Raw genomic sequence first — 13,854 nt, forward strand, 5'->3', positions numbered from 1 at the left:
CACAGGGAAATGGAACACTGGAAAACAAGAGCACACCGTGGCATCAGGCTTACTCAAATTATGGTGTCTTGGGCATGGGATGGAGTACAGTGAAGAGAAAAGACTTGGAAAATCACTGGATTGCTGTGGCACTGATAAGTGGGTTGGCATCTTTGAAAAAGAGAAGCTTGATGTCTTGAACTTTCAACTCAAGGCATGGGTTGAAATGAGATGGCCTCCAAGGAGTTTGGTATCTCTTTGCTGCTGGGCTGCAATGACTGAGGACAGAGTCATCCCATTATCCCTCATTGTCTCCAGGCATAGAAAAAGAGTTAAGTTCCAAAATGGCAGAGTATTTGTATGGTCTTGAAGTGTCTCTCTACAGTTTGCTCATTGTTGCAAGGAGGAAAAATAATAACAGAGAAATCAGACAACACCTTGAATGAGTGATCACCATAAACATCACCAGTGAGGGGCAGATGGACATCATATGCTTCCAGATGTGATTCTTGAGAAGGCTACACCATGTATGTAGTATTCATTCCACCTGGGAATGCATACCTAAATCTAAGGAAGGATCAGATGAGGCCAGAATGAGGAACTTTCTATTTAAAAGAAAATGGAGGGGAGCTAAATTCTTCAAAAATGTCAATGCCCCCATAAAAGACAAAGACTGGAAATATTCTAGACTGAAGAACACTAAGAGAAAAGTAAATGCAATACCTGATCCAAGACTGGATTCTTCACTCAAGGGGGGGGAATGCTACAAAACCATTAAAAATTGGCAGAGAGGGGCGCCTGGGTGGCTCAGTCATTAAGCGTCTGCCTTTGGCTCAGGTCATGATCCCAGGGTCCTGGGATTGAGCCCCGCATTGGGCTCCCTGCTCAGGAGGAAGCCTGCTTCTCCCTCTCCCACTCCCCCTGCTTGTGTTCCGTCTCTCTCTGTCAAATAAATTTTTAAAAAATGGCATAGAGATGGTAGCTTGGATAAAACAATTTTATTAAGCTTAAATTTACTGAACTTGATAACTGTACTGTGGCTAATGTGAGAGAATATCCATATTTCTAGAAACACATACTGAAGTATTTAGGAGTAAAGGGCCATGACATGCAATCTAGTCTCAAATTGGTAAAAATAGATATTACGTACACATACATATATATGCATAAATATGTGTGTGTGTGTGTGTATGGAGAGAGAGAGAGGAAATCCATGCATATGACATAGCAAATGAAGTAAAATATTAACAGTAAGTGAAACTGGGTAAAGGGTACATATTAGTTTGCTAGAGCTGCCATAAACCAAGTACTACACTAGGTAGCAGTACTCTTGTTGACTTAAACGACAGAATATATTGTCTCACACTTCTGTAGGCTAGAAGTCCGAGGTATCAGCAGGGTTTGGTTCCTTCTAAGGGTGTGAGGGAGAATCTGCTCCAGGCCTATCTCCTGGCTTCTGGAGGTTTGCTCACAGTCTTTGGCATTCCTTGGCTTGTAGTTACAGCACCCTGATCTCTGCCTTCATGGTCACCTGGGGTTCTTCCCATGTGCACATATGTCTCTGTGTCCATATTTGCCCTTTTGTTTAAGGACACCAGTCATATTGGATTAGGGCCTAAGCTCATGCAATGACCTCAAGTTTAAAGCTTGATTACCTCCGTAAAGACCTTGTTTACCTTCTACAGTACTAGGGGTTAGGACTTCCACATACCCATTTTGGGGGGCACAAGTCAACTTATAACAGATATACAAATAACTTTTATAGTATTTTTATTCTTGTAACTTTTCTGTAAGTTTGAAATTATTTCCAAGTAAAACATGTTTTTAAAAGGGAAAGAAATTCCTGGGGTGCCTGGGTGGCTGAGTCAGTTAAGCAGCCGCCTTCTTGGAGTTCTGGGATCCAGCCCCATGTCAGGGTCCCTGCTCAAGTCTGTTTCTCCCTCTCCCTCTGTCTCTCCCCCACTCATGCTCTCTCTCTCTCTCATAAATAAATAAAATCTTTTTTTTTTTAAGGAAAAATTCCTGTATGACCCAGAGTGAATTATAAAACCTATTCCAGGAATAGACAAAGGAATATATCCCAAAGGAATCATAAGATCCTACCAATTCACATCCACAAGACACTTGGAATGGAAAATCAAGGCATTGACCAGAAAGGACAAATTGTGAAATTAGGGAGGGCCAAATTTATCAATATGAGGCACTTATCAAGAATTCTAGATTCAGCTTCTTCTCCGAGAGAAGAACACAGTAAAAGGACTTTGCAACTTAGCCACAATTTCATAAATTGATTAAATTCCTTAAAGCCTTCCACAGAGGATGTACAGCCATTTATCAGGGTGATGGGCACTGGGGAAGAGAAAACCTGGGTTCCTCAGGGTTATTAGATAATGAATTAATTTGAATTAATTAATTCTGAGTTAGTTCATTAACCCTGAATAACATTAACTGCTGAAGGCCCACAGCACCACACTGGCCTACCAGTCAGGTCATAAGTGGTGTCTTTGTCCAAGGCTATCTCACAGCATGTCCAACAAATCTCACAGGAAATGATCCTGTAATTATTTCCCCACAGACATGTTTAGCAACTAACAGAAAGAATTGGTTTCCTAATGGAGTAAGAGCCATTGTGTAGGAAAGGTAGAGTGAAAGTCTCTGTTACTGAAAGATGCATGGAAGGTGATTCCCATTACATCCCATTTAATTCAACTGATGGTTCATCCTTGAAAAAGCAAGATGGATCATAGAGAATAACTATGAGTTGTCATGAACTTAATCAGGTATTGGTGTTAACTTCAGCTGCTGTTCCAGATATATATCTTTACTCTGTAGTAAAAGAAATTAGCACAGCTTCTGATACTTGGTAAGCAAATGCCAAGTTGAGTGGGGCCCAAAGGGGCAGAGATTCCAATAGAATCCCATGCCTGTGACATGGGAATATTGTGTGGAGACTCTGACAAGGGCTAATGGGAGAATCACAGTGTGAACCCAAAGCAAGCTCATTTGAAAAGCAGTTCCTAGGGGCCCCTGAGTGGCTCAGTCGGTTAAGCATCTGCCTTGAGCTCAAGTCATGATCCCAGGGTCCTGGGATGGAGCCCCACATCGGGCTCCCTGCTCAGCAGGGAGCCTGCTTCTCCCTCTCCTTCTGCCTGCCGCTCCCCCTGCTTGTTCTCTCTCTCTCTCAAATAAATAAAATAAAATCTTAAAAAAAAAAAAAAAAGCAGTTCCCAGATTGCTACTGGAGCCTGTGGACATTGACCCCTGACCTGTGGGATATCAACTGCCTGTGATCTGAGATGCACATCATGAACTTTCCATTATCTACAACATCATTTATGATCCCATCAAAAAATTAGGAGTGTGTAGAATCATTCTACTATTTAGTGGAAATACAATAGATAAGAGAGAGCCTGAGCAGGTCTGAAAATCACAAGAAATTTTCATGAGCATGGCTCAGAGTCCCCTGTAGATATGTCTACAGCCTTACCACCTCTCCCTGAGCTCAAGTCTGTGGCCTCATGAGAGTACCTGGTGTACACAAGGGTGTGCACAGTACACTGGCATCTGGAAGTGGGTGACCACCAAATGACAGCCACACTCAGGGTTAGCCCTAAGACACAATAAAAGGAAATATCTCTAGCAGGTAGAACTTTGGGCAGTTCATCCAATGGTCCATTCTGGATCTGAGGTATGAATCTCTACTGACATGGGAAGTCACTGACAGATTATCTGATAGATCAGGGGCTTGGAAAGAGCAAAATTGGAAGATTGGTGACAAAGAGATCTGGGAAAGTAATAATGTGGACTCTCAGAATGGGTACAAAATGTAAAGGCAGTTGTATTTTACATAAATGCTTCCCAGAGGACATCCGCAGCGAAGAAGACTCTCACTAAATCAGGTGGAAACAAGATGACTCATCCCATGGATGTCGGTAAATCTCTTTTCCCCAGCCATTCAGTGTTTCCCTGAAAAAGTGGCCATGGCAGCAGGGATGCTATGTGTGAGAGCTCAACATGAACTTCCCCTCACCAAGGATGATATGGCTGGAGCTACCACTGGGTGCCCAAATGGCCAATGGCAGAAGCCAAAACAAGACCCCCAATATGGCGCCATTTCCCTCGGGTGGAGGGTGAGGGGAGCAGCCAGCTACCTAGTGGAAAGCTGATTACTTAACACTGGACCTGTTCTTCATGGAGAAGGGAGTGATTTGTCTTCATGGGAATTCATACTAGTCAGATTTGCCCCCATAACATTCTGCCCGTTCCACCATTCATGCACTTACAGAACACCTTATTCATCACCATTGTATCCCATACAATATCACTTCAGGCCCAATAACTCATTTTACGGCAAAAGAAATGTGGCAGAGGAAACAGGCGCAGCACATTCACTGGTCTTACTGTTTCCATCACCAAGAAGTAGGCAGCCTGACAGAATGGTGGAATATGGTCTACTGGAGGCTTAATTAGGGTGTCAGCTAAACCACACCCTGTGAGGTTGGGGAACTGTCCTATCAACATAGGATATGCTTTACGCTGTGAATTGTGCAAGACTGTTGAATCTCAGATCTGTACCTCTGAAACAAATAATGCAATATATGTTAAGAAAGAAAAAAAGAAGAAGAATGTAGCAGGAGGGGAAGAATGAAGGGGGGGAATCGGAGGGGGAGAAGAACCATGAGAGACGATGGACTCTGAAAAACAAACTGAGGGTTCTAGAGGGGAGGGGCGTGGGAGGATGGGTTAGCCTGGTGATGGGTATTGAGGAGGGCACGTTCTGCATGGAGCACTGGGTGTTATGCACAAACAATGAATCATGGAACACTATATCTAAAACTAATGATGTAATGTATGGGGATTAACATAACAATAAAAAAATTAAAAAAAAAAAAGGATATGCTTTAAACCAAGCAAGGGTGGGAGGAGAGAGTAGCCCCTCAAAATACACCCAATAATCCACTAATGGAATTTTTTCTGTCCCCCTTAAATCTTGTGCTCTGAGGATTTGGAAGTCCTAATTCTGAAGAGAGGAGGGTAACCATAAGGGAACATAGTCAGGGTTCCACTGAGTTGGAAGCAAGACTGCCACCTGACCATTTGGTGCTCCTTCCACCACTGAACCAATAGGCAGAAAGGAAAGGGGCTACTGTATTAGATCACTGATCCTAATTCCCAAGGGAAAATGGTTGCAGCTACACAAATGATGCAAAGGGACTAGTCTAGGACCCAGAGGATTTCTGAGGTACCTCATAGTGCTCCCATGTCCAGTAGTAATTACTGTCTGAAGCTGGGTTCCCTAGAAATCCTGAGACAGGGATTTGAGAACACATGATTTATTGAGGGAGTGTCCTTCAAGAAAAGCCTCTAAGGGAAGGAAGCAGGATAGGGAAGAGGAAAGAGCTGAACATACATGCGGTCTCAGACAAACTTGCCCCGAACATAAACTATACCAGAGATTTCCTCCCTTTGAGGCAAGGGCACTACCTTTTGTACCTTGTATCACTCCTTTGGGAATGGCCAACTTTTGAAGGAAGCTGAAGGCAATTCTCTACAGAAGGAGCAGCTGTGGGCGGTTAGCAGCCCATACAGCAGTGGGAATGAGTGTGTTGCCTGGGAGAGCGGAACGGTGCAGGGCACACAGCCTCTACTAGAAACAATGGGAAGCTGCAGCAGCCCCCCTAAAACATGTCCTCTGCTGGTAGGAATCGGTAGAAATAGATGGACACTGTAGATGTGAGGATAATGGATAAAGCAGATTTTCTGAGGAAGCCAAGGCTACAGGATTCGGAGCATGGGTGGTTTTGGCCTTGAACAAAAAGGACCCTCTATCCTCTGAAACCAGAGGGAATGAAATCTCTAAAATTAAAGGTTTAGGCAAATTGATAAGCAAAGGGTGAAAAAAATTCAAAACTCACCTAAATTGTATTGAAAGCCTACATGCCTGGCATATCTTAGGGTTGAGATAGTAATAGCATAAGAGACAGGCCCCTGATCTAATGGAGCTTAATGTCTGGCAAACCATCAGTTATAAAACAGTATAAGGACGATGGAACCAAGGAGGGACGGGTCAGGGAGGTGTTATCTGAGACACGAAGAATTAGTTCCTTCCGCGCTAGCAGTAGGGAGTGTTCTGAGCAGAGCAGACGTGATAGCCCACGTGAATGCCTGGGGATGTCGGAGAAGACACCACAGGGAAGAATTGAAAGTTCTGGGATTGTGGGGGGAGGGGTGGTAGCAAAAGGTAAGGCAGAGCCATGCCTGCAAGCCAGGTATCAGCGCATTGGAAACCATCATAGGGTTTTAAGAATATGTACCCCGTGACGTGTTTGGTGTTGAACAATAAATAGGGCCATGGTTCCAAAATTGAAGGAGGTAAGTAAGGCCTGATGGCCTCAATCTCCTCGATTGAAGGCAAAATCTTCTGCTCAAGGTGAAGAGCGTATGAGCACTTGAGAAAAATTACAAAGGCTTTAAACAGCTGGTGAAAGAATGGGAGGTGGGAGTAGTTGAGGGCTCAAATTGATACTAAGCCCTGGAATTTGGTGCAGCATCAATCTGCACCTGTGTGTGCTATTCACCAACAGAACTCAGCCTCCTCTGCATTCATTGAACATATATTTATTGCACCTATTTCAAGCCAGTTGCAACATCTGGGAAGATGCACATAGGCTGGATCCAGGGTTGGTAACTTGAAGAGTGGATATAGTGGTGGGATCAGAATGCACAGACCTTGAACATGCTGCATGTCAGAGCACAGACTTTAGCATCGGTAGGAAAGGAGGAGGTCCAGGAGGAGTCAAATATACTAGAAGAATGTAGGTGTCAAGGAAATAGAAATCTGCGAAGCTAAAATCCAGGAGAGGAGAAATGAGGAAATTGCTGAAAAGAACCAAGTGCTGGCAAGTTAAGATTTGCATTTGTGAATTTGAGGTTTTTCAGGTGGAAGGTAAAAAGCAACATAGAGTTTAATACAAATCACTGAACTGAGTTTAAGGAACTTCAGGCTGGATGCCGGGCATTTTACATGACTTAGAAGTTGTGGTGGAGAACGTGAGCCAGGAGCTCAGATTCTTAGTGAGCCTTCAAGATCACAGCAAATAGGTCAAAATATGGCAACTCACCTTGTGTGGTACCTCCTTTCTGTACTTCCAGATGTCAACATGACATCCTAGGAGAAATGTTTAGCTGGACACCTTTCAAAATTAAGAAGTTGGCAAGAAAATAGCTACAAATCTTACATTGTATTCTGGCAAAAAGTACTGGTTGGTACCTAAATACAACCAGAGTTCCCTTATTTAGCCCCTAGATTGAAAATATTAATTTACATCTGTAATCTAACATAACACTAGAGAACTAAAGACTTAGGGACAAGTGTACAATTTTGTTTTGGATTTTGTTTTGGTAATTCCAGACCCAAAACATGAAGTTTAAAAACCAAATCAGTTACTTTTGCCACTCGAAAATCCTTACATAGCACTTTATTAAAATTAAATAATGAAAAAATTTAAGGCAGCAATGTTTTCATGACCTATATGTTATAAGATAAAAATTACTCTGAGCTGTTTAATTTTCTACCTTCTTTTCTACAAAGCCAAAAGAATTCTGTCACGGGGCAATCCTGGCCTACAAAGTGATGGCACGATTAGGGTATTGCTGTGTATAATCAGGGGACATTAAAGAGCATCTTTGGAACCAGAATGCTTCCTCAAGTATGCAATCAATAGATAATGACTGATGTTAATGCAGTGAATCTAGCTAAGATATCTTTGGGGCTACTAATGAAACAAAATCAAATTTTAAAAATTTTGAGTAAAAGGGGCGCCTGGGTGGCTCAGTCAGTTAAGTGTCTGACTTTGGCTCAGGTCATAATCCCAGAGTCCCGGGATAGAGCCCCATATCAGGCTCCTTACTCTGCTAGGAGTCTGCTTCTCCCTCTGACCCTCCCCCATCTCGTGCTCTCTCTCTCTCTCTCTCAAATAAATAAAACCTTTAAAATTTCTGAGTAAAGGGGAAGATAATTAAAAATGCTATTTTTAGAATGGTATCATAAACTAAATAGCAAAATAAAAGAGCTTGGATTTGACAGCAGTGGTGCTTTATACTATTTCTTTGTGCCCGCCCTTCTTGGTACTTATCTTTAAAGTTAGCATGCGAACTCACTATTAAGATCATTTATTTATAAATTATCACAATTAGTAAGAATAATTAGACCTTATATATATCCATGAATAGTAATGTATATATTCATATTTATTTAAAATATAATTTTTCATGTATGTAAGTACCTAGTAATTTCTATTTTTAAAACATACCAGCTTTGAATCCTTAATCTCTTGGCTTTAAATCAAATAAATCGAAGATATCAGTGGTAAATAGAACTGGCTAAAACTTTTTGTATATAGAACTTGGATTGAAAACTAATGAATCCACATTTTGGTACATTCTTCCTACTAGGCAGGTTAAGTATTGCTACTCCAGCTCTTAAATGCGGCCTCCCCTTCACCAGAGCAGGGAAACTATTTCGTTTTCCTTCTGTCAAATGGAAAACAAATCTGGAGTTTTGGTGAAAATGACACTGATTTGATGGGAAGAGATCATTAAAATGGCCTATTTTTCTGTAGGCCACATGTCCATATCATTGTAAAACCTCTGCTGGGACAGGAATAATCTTTGTAGCCCCTACTGCATGCAGCAAAGCACTTTTCAAGTACTAATTACTGCAATTAACTCAAAGTTTATTGCAGAAATCAGCGAATAAAGGTGTAACAATATAACGTGGACATACTTAGAAAAGATAAAATGCACCAGAACGAACGCTAGGCACTACGTTGCCCCTCTGTGCCTTGGCCCCTTATCTGGCCTCAGACTTTTTCCCATAAACCTAATCCTGAGCAATGACCCAGGGACAAGTTCCTCAACTCCGCCCGGGGCCGAGGGAGCTCTGCGCGCTCCTTCTCGCCGCCTTCTAGGCCGCTCTCTGCCTTTTCCTCTCAAACTTCTTCCCAGCCTGGTCCGGGATACCAGACTCGAGGACACCCACGGACCGCCCTTCCGCAGACCTCCCGGAGAGGGATGGAAGAACCCGCCGCGGCGGCTCTGCGATTCCGGGCTCTCGCGCATGCTCCCTGACTGGACGAGAGTCACGCTGGAGCCCGCAAGAGTGGGAATCCACTTCTCCACATTTTGCAGGTGACCTGGAAAAGTCGGTACCACAACACGAGGTCCTCAAAGGAGGAAGGGGCCGGACGGTTACTGAGAGCTGACCGGAGGAGGCTGCTCGCAAAACCCGGAAAACTCCTCCGGATTAGCCAACCTCGACATGCGCAGAAGCCTCCCCCGCGGCAGCGGCGGCGGCGGCGGCGGCGGCTGTGTCTCCAGAGCCGGAAGGTAAAGGACTTCAGCTGCCCGCGGCCTGACGCCTCCTGGGTCATGTCGGCCCAGGGTGACTGCGAGTTCCTGGTGCAGCGAGCCCGGGAGCTGGTGCAGCAGGACCTGTGGGCAGCCAAGGCTTGGCTGATCACAGCCCGCAGCCTCTACCCCGCCGACTTTAACATCCAGGTGAGGTCAGGCCCGTGCACGCGGCTGCCTCCGCGGAGGTGTGAGCACTTCGCCGCACCGGGGCTGCCCTGGCCGCCAGCTCTTCCCGCCTTGGAGGGGCCGGCCGCCTCCAGTCCGGCCCGCCCCGCACCCTCTCTTCCCACTCTCGCCACCTCCTCCGCCCCGCTCACCGACACCCCTCACACGCCCCCTCTCCCGCGAGGCCGGCACCTGGAGACACAGCGGACCCCGCTCGAGGTCCGGGTGGCTGGAGGCGTGGGGGTGTTTTGCTGCTCGGTGGCCGAGACGGCACCGCATCGCCCCTGGGAAAGGCCGTTCTCGCTCGTTCATCATCATGGCAGCCATTTGTTTAGTGCCTGCTACTTTTGAGACAGTAATCCTCCATTCTTGGGTACCGAAGGATTGTAAGTGAGCTCGAGGGTCGCACTCGTAAGCTCCGTGGCTCTGTGCCACCAGGTGATGCTTTGCTATCAGGCCCTCCCGGGTTGGGAGTGCTGAGTGAAGGCCAGCTAGCGCTGCGGGCGGTGAGCTAGGACCAAGCCCCGGGCGGAGGTTGTGACCCTCTGGGCTGATATGTGTTTCAGTATGAGATGTACACCATTGAGCGGAATGCCGAGAGGACCGCCACCGCCGGGAGACTGCTGTACGACATGTGAGTTCAACCTGCACCGCCCGGGATCTCTCGTGAGATTTTGTCTGTGTGTGGAAGTGGGAGTTGGGGGAGGCTCGTCAAGTTCATCTACATCTCTGGTATCTAAAGCTTACTTAGTCTTACGGCTAGGCCTTCAGTTAACTGCTGACATGCCTTCTGCAGAGAAGTCTTCTTATATTTTATTCTTGTGAAAACTTTTCTTCACAATAATTTATTTTGCTTCAGAAATAATACGTGGAAATAATACGTGCTCTTTGCAGTTCAGACAATACTGAAGTGTAGAGAATAACAAGTGCAGGTCCCTCCAACTCAACCAGTTAAGTTTTGTGTGTCTGCGTATACACAAATGTACTGTGTAGATGTGTACACAGTACAATACATGAAGGTTGGTTTTTGTGGGGAAGGGTTACAAAAGTGAAATCATGCTACATACCTCACACTGCAGCTTGCTTTCTTCACCCCCGGCCATGGAGGGATGCCTTTATTTTTCAGTATGTAGAGCTCTTCTTTTGCATATTTGCATAGCATTTCATAATACTGGTGGACATTGAGGTAGTTTCCAATTATTTGAGATTATATTCAGAGTGTCAGTAAGCAATTTTGTACCCATATTTTAGTGTTTTTCTATAGAGTAGATTCTTAAACATTGATTTTCACAGTCAAGGGTATACACAATACACTATCAAATTACTCTCCAAAAAATACTATTCCAATTTACATTTCTACTAGCAGTATATAAGAGTGCCCATTTCCCCACACATTTGCCAGCATTGGATATTATCAGTCTTTCTATCATATTTTAATTTTTGCCAGTGTGATAGAAAGTGGTATCTTACTATTTTTTAAAAATTTCTGTTCATTGTATTACTAATAAGACTGAGTATCTTTTCAAGGGTTCTCTTTGGCTGTATTCTTTCTGTGATTTGCCTTTGCCCACTTTTTCTTTTGGGTAGGTTTTTTTTTTTTCTTTTAGTTCTTTTTTCTTGTTGATATTTAGGAACGCTTTATATATTATGGTCATTTGTTTTTTCACTTATAAAAAACTCTAAAGACTTTTGTGATTAACTTCATTTTCCTTAGTTTTTATTTTTATATCTTTATTTTGGCTTGTTTCGGTACATCTACATATTCACTTGTAATAAAGAAAAATGTGTATTTCTCCATATGCTAATGTTCTTTTCTTTTTGTAATACTATATAGAATCTGACATTTTAATTTAATGCATTAATTTTAAAATAGGTTTGTGAATTTCCCAGATCAGCCGGTGGTGTGGAGAGAAATCAGCATTATTACATCAGCATTAAGGAACGATTCACAGGATAAACAAACCCAATTTTTAAGAAGTAAGAATGGAGTGATAACAAATGGTGTATAAATTACCGCTTCTGAAATACTAAGTTATATATAGTAATTTCACAGAAAATTCAACATCTGTGGTATTGGTACCCAAATGTGTGTTTGTTCTTGACAACTGAAGTCTATTCAAATGGTGTTACTTGGTCCCTTGAGCATTTGTATAGAAACCTCTAAGCTTCCTTAAAGGGTGTAGATTTATCACTTAGCCCAGGGAATTGAATATATTTTTAACAGATTTTATAGTGATCAGAAAGCATCTGTAGATTAGGCAGATCTCCACAAAACAGGAGAGAAACTTTTAGTGATTTATGACCTTTCTCATTAACCTTCGCTCTGTGTTGGTTGCCATAGCCAATCAAAGATTTCAAATTCTGGATAAAAAAGTGGGTGGTTTAGGTCATTTCACCTTAAACAAATGCATCCTCTTTATCTCAGCCAACAAGCACTGTTGTGACCCTTCACCTACGCCATTCTTGTCTTCTGGATCCAATAAGGCCTCCAAATGTTTTAGGGTCATTCAGCAAACATCTGTGTCCAATACCATCTGACCCAAAGGCCTTCTAGGTTGTAGGTAAAACTCAAACAGTGATTCTAAATGTAGTATTTACTGTTCTGTACATGAAAATGCCTTATTTCCACTTTAGCTTCGGGATTTTCTTTCTGAAAGAAATTTTTTAAAGTAAAATGTGTTATGTACAGGTTTATTTGAAACTCTCCCTGGTCGGGTCCAGTGCGAAATGTTACTAAAGGTTACGGAACAATGCTTCAACACGTTGGAACGATCAGAAATGTTGCTTCTACTTTTGAGACGCTTCCCTGAAACAGTGGTGCAGCATGGGGTATGACTTAATCCTTTCCTTTTTGTCAAAAGAAAATAAAATCGATCACCACATTCATCAGTTGGGTTAGAAGCTATAATGTGTATTATTCTAAAGCAGAAATTCTGAAGAACACTAGGTAAGATTGAACTTAAATCAAGGAATCTTCATCAGTAAAGCTGAAAGGATGTCACTGTCCTCAAACTTTATAAATTTCCAGTGGAAGTAAGTTTCCCGTCAGTGTAAGGAAACAGTCACCAAGCTTTGACAGTGCTATTTATTTGCAATCTGTAAAGTACAGTAAAGTTTTGGGTTTTTTTAAATCCTATTCCAGAGGTGCCTGGGTGGCACAGTTGGTTGAGCGTCTGACTGTTGATTTCAGCTCACGTTGTGATCTCAGGGTGGTGAGACTGAGCCCCACGTCAGGCTCCCGGCTCACCATAGAATCTGCTTGAGATTCTCTCTCCCTCCCTCTCCCTCTGTGCCCACCCTCCCCCGTGTGCACTCTCTCTCTCCAAATAAATAAATCTTAAAAAAAAATCCTATTACATTCTAATCAACAATGTTTGAATTTAACTGAGAGCCATAGTCTATCTCTTCACGGGCATGTTTTTCATGTGCTTTTCCCTCTATTCCTTTTATCTGTAATAATTATTGAGTGCTATTGGCAGGCATTAGTGTTAGGTATCTCCTTCCATACTCCCTGGACCCCTTGAGGTAGACAGTATCCCACTTTACAGATGAGGAAACTGAATCTTAAATATGTTTGTAACTTCCCATAGCTAGTAAGTGGGAGATTCAGGATTCAAATCATTAACTCTATTTTTTTTTCTTTCTTCTTTTTTTATTATGTTATGTTAATCACCATACATTACATCGTTAGCTTTTGATGTAGTGTTCCATGATTCATTATCTGCATATAACACCCAGTGCTCCATGCAGAACGTGCCCTCTCCAATACCCACCACCAGGCTAACCCATCCTCCCACCCCCCTCCCCTCTAGAACCCTCAGTTTGTTTCTCAGAGTCCATAGTCTCTCATGGTTCGTTTCCCCCTCCAATTCCCCCCCTTCATTCTTCCCCTCCTGCTATCTTCTTCTTCTTTTTTTTTTTTTTAACATATAATGTATTATTTGCTTCAGAGGTACAGATCTGTGATTCAACAGTCTTGCACACTTCACAGCGCTCGCCATAGCACATACCCTCCCCAATGTCTTATCACTCAGCCACCCCATCCCTCCCATCCCCCACCACTCCAGCAACCCTCAGTTTGTTTCCTGAGATTAAGAATTCCTCATATCAGTGAGGTCATATGATACATGTCTTTCTCTGTTTGACTTATTTCGCTCAGCATAATACCCTCCAGTTCCATCCACGTCGTTGCAAATGGCAAGATTTCATTCTTTTTGATGGCTGCATAACATTCCATTGTATATATATACCACATCTTCTTTATCCATTCATGTGTTGATGGACATCTTGGCTCTTTCC

General features: G+C 43.1%; 1 protein-coding gene across 6 annotated transcripts in view; it reads left to right on the forward strand.

Annotated features, from left to right (window-relative positions):
- The first annotated feature begins 9,297 nt into the window (after positions 1-9,297).
- Positions 9,298-13,854, forward strand: part of INTS10 (integrator complex subunit 10) — a 40,497-nt gene continuing 35,940 nt past the window's right edge. For 2 of the 6 annotated variants that reach the window (XM_032413282.1, XM_032413284.1), the window contains exons 1-4: positions 9,298-9,537; positions 10,122-10,189; positions 11,429-11,532; positions 12,245-12,384. In XM_032413282.1, coding sequence (XP_032269173.1) covers positions 9,409-9,537; positions 10,122-10,189; positions 11,429-11,532; positions 12,245-12,384 — 441 coding nt within the window. In that variant the 5' untranslated portion in view covers positions 9,298-9,408. Of the gene's footprint in view, positions 9,538-10,121; positions 10,190-11,428; positions 11,533-12,244; positions 12,385-13,854 lie in introns of those variants that run through there. The other 4 variants (XM_032413283.1, XM_032413285.1, XM_032413286.1 and 1 more) reach the window with 3 other exon arrangements.

This window comes from Phoca vitulina, unplaced genomic scaffold (assembly GCF_004348235.1).
Source record: "Phoca vitulina isolate PV1807 unplaced genomic scaffold, GSC_HSeal_1.0 scaffold15, whole genome shotgun sequence".
In the NCBI taxonomy this organism is placed as follows: Eukaryota; Metazoa; Chordata; class Mammalia; order Carnivora; family Phocidae; genus Phoca; species Phoca vitulina.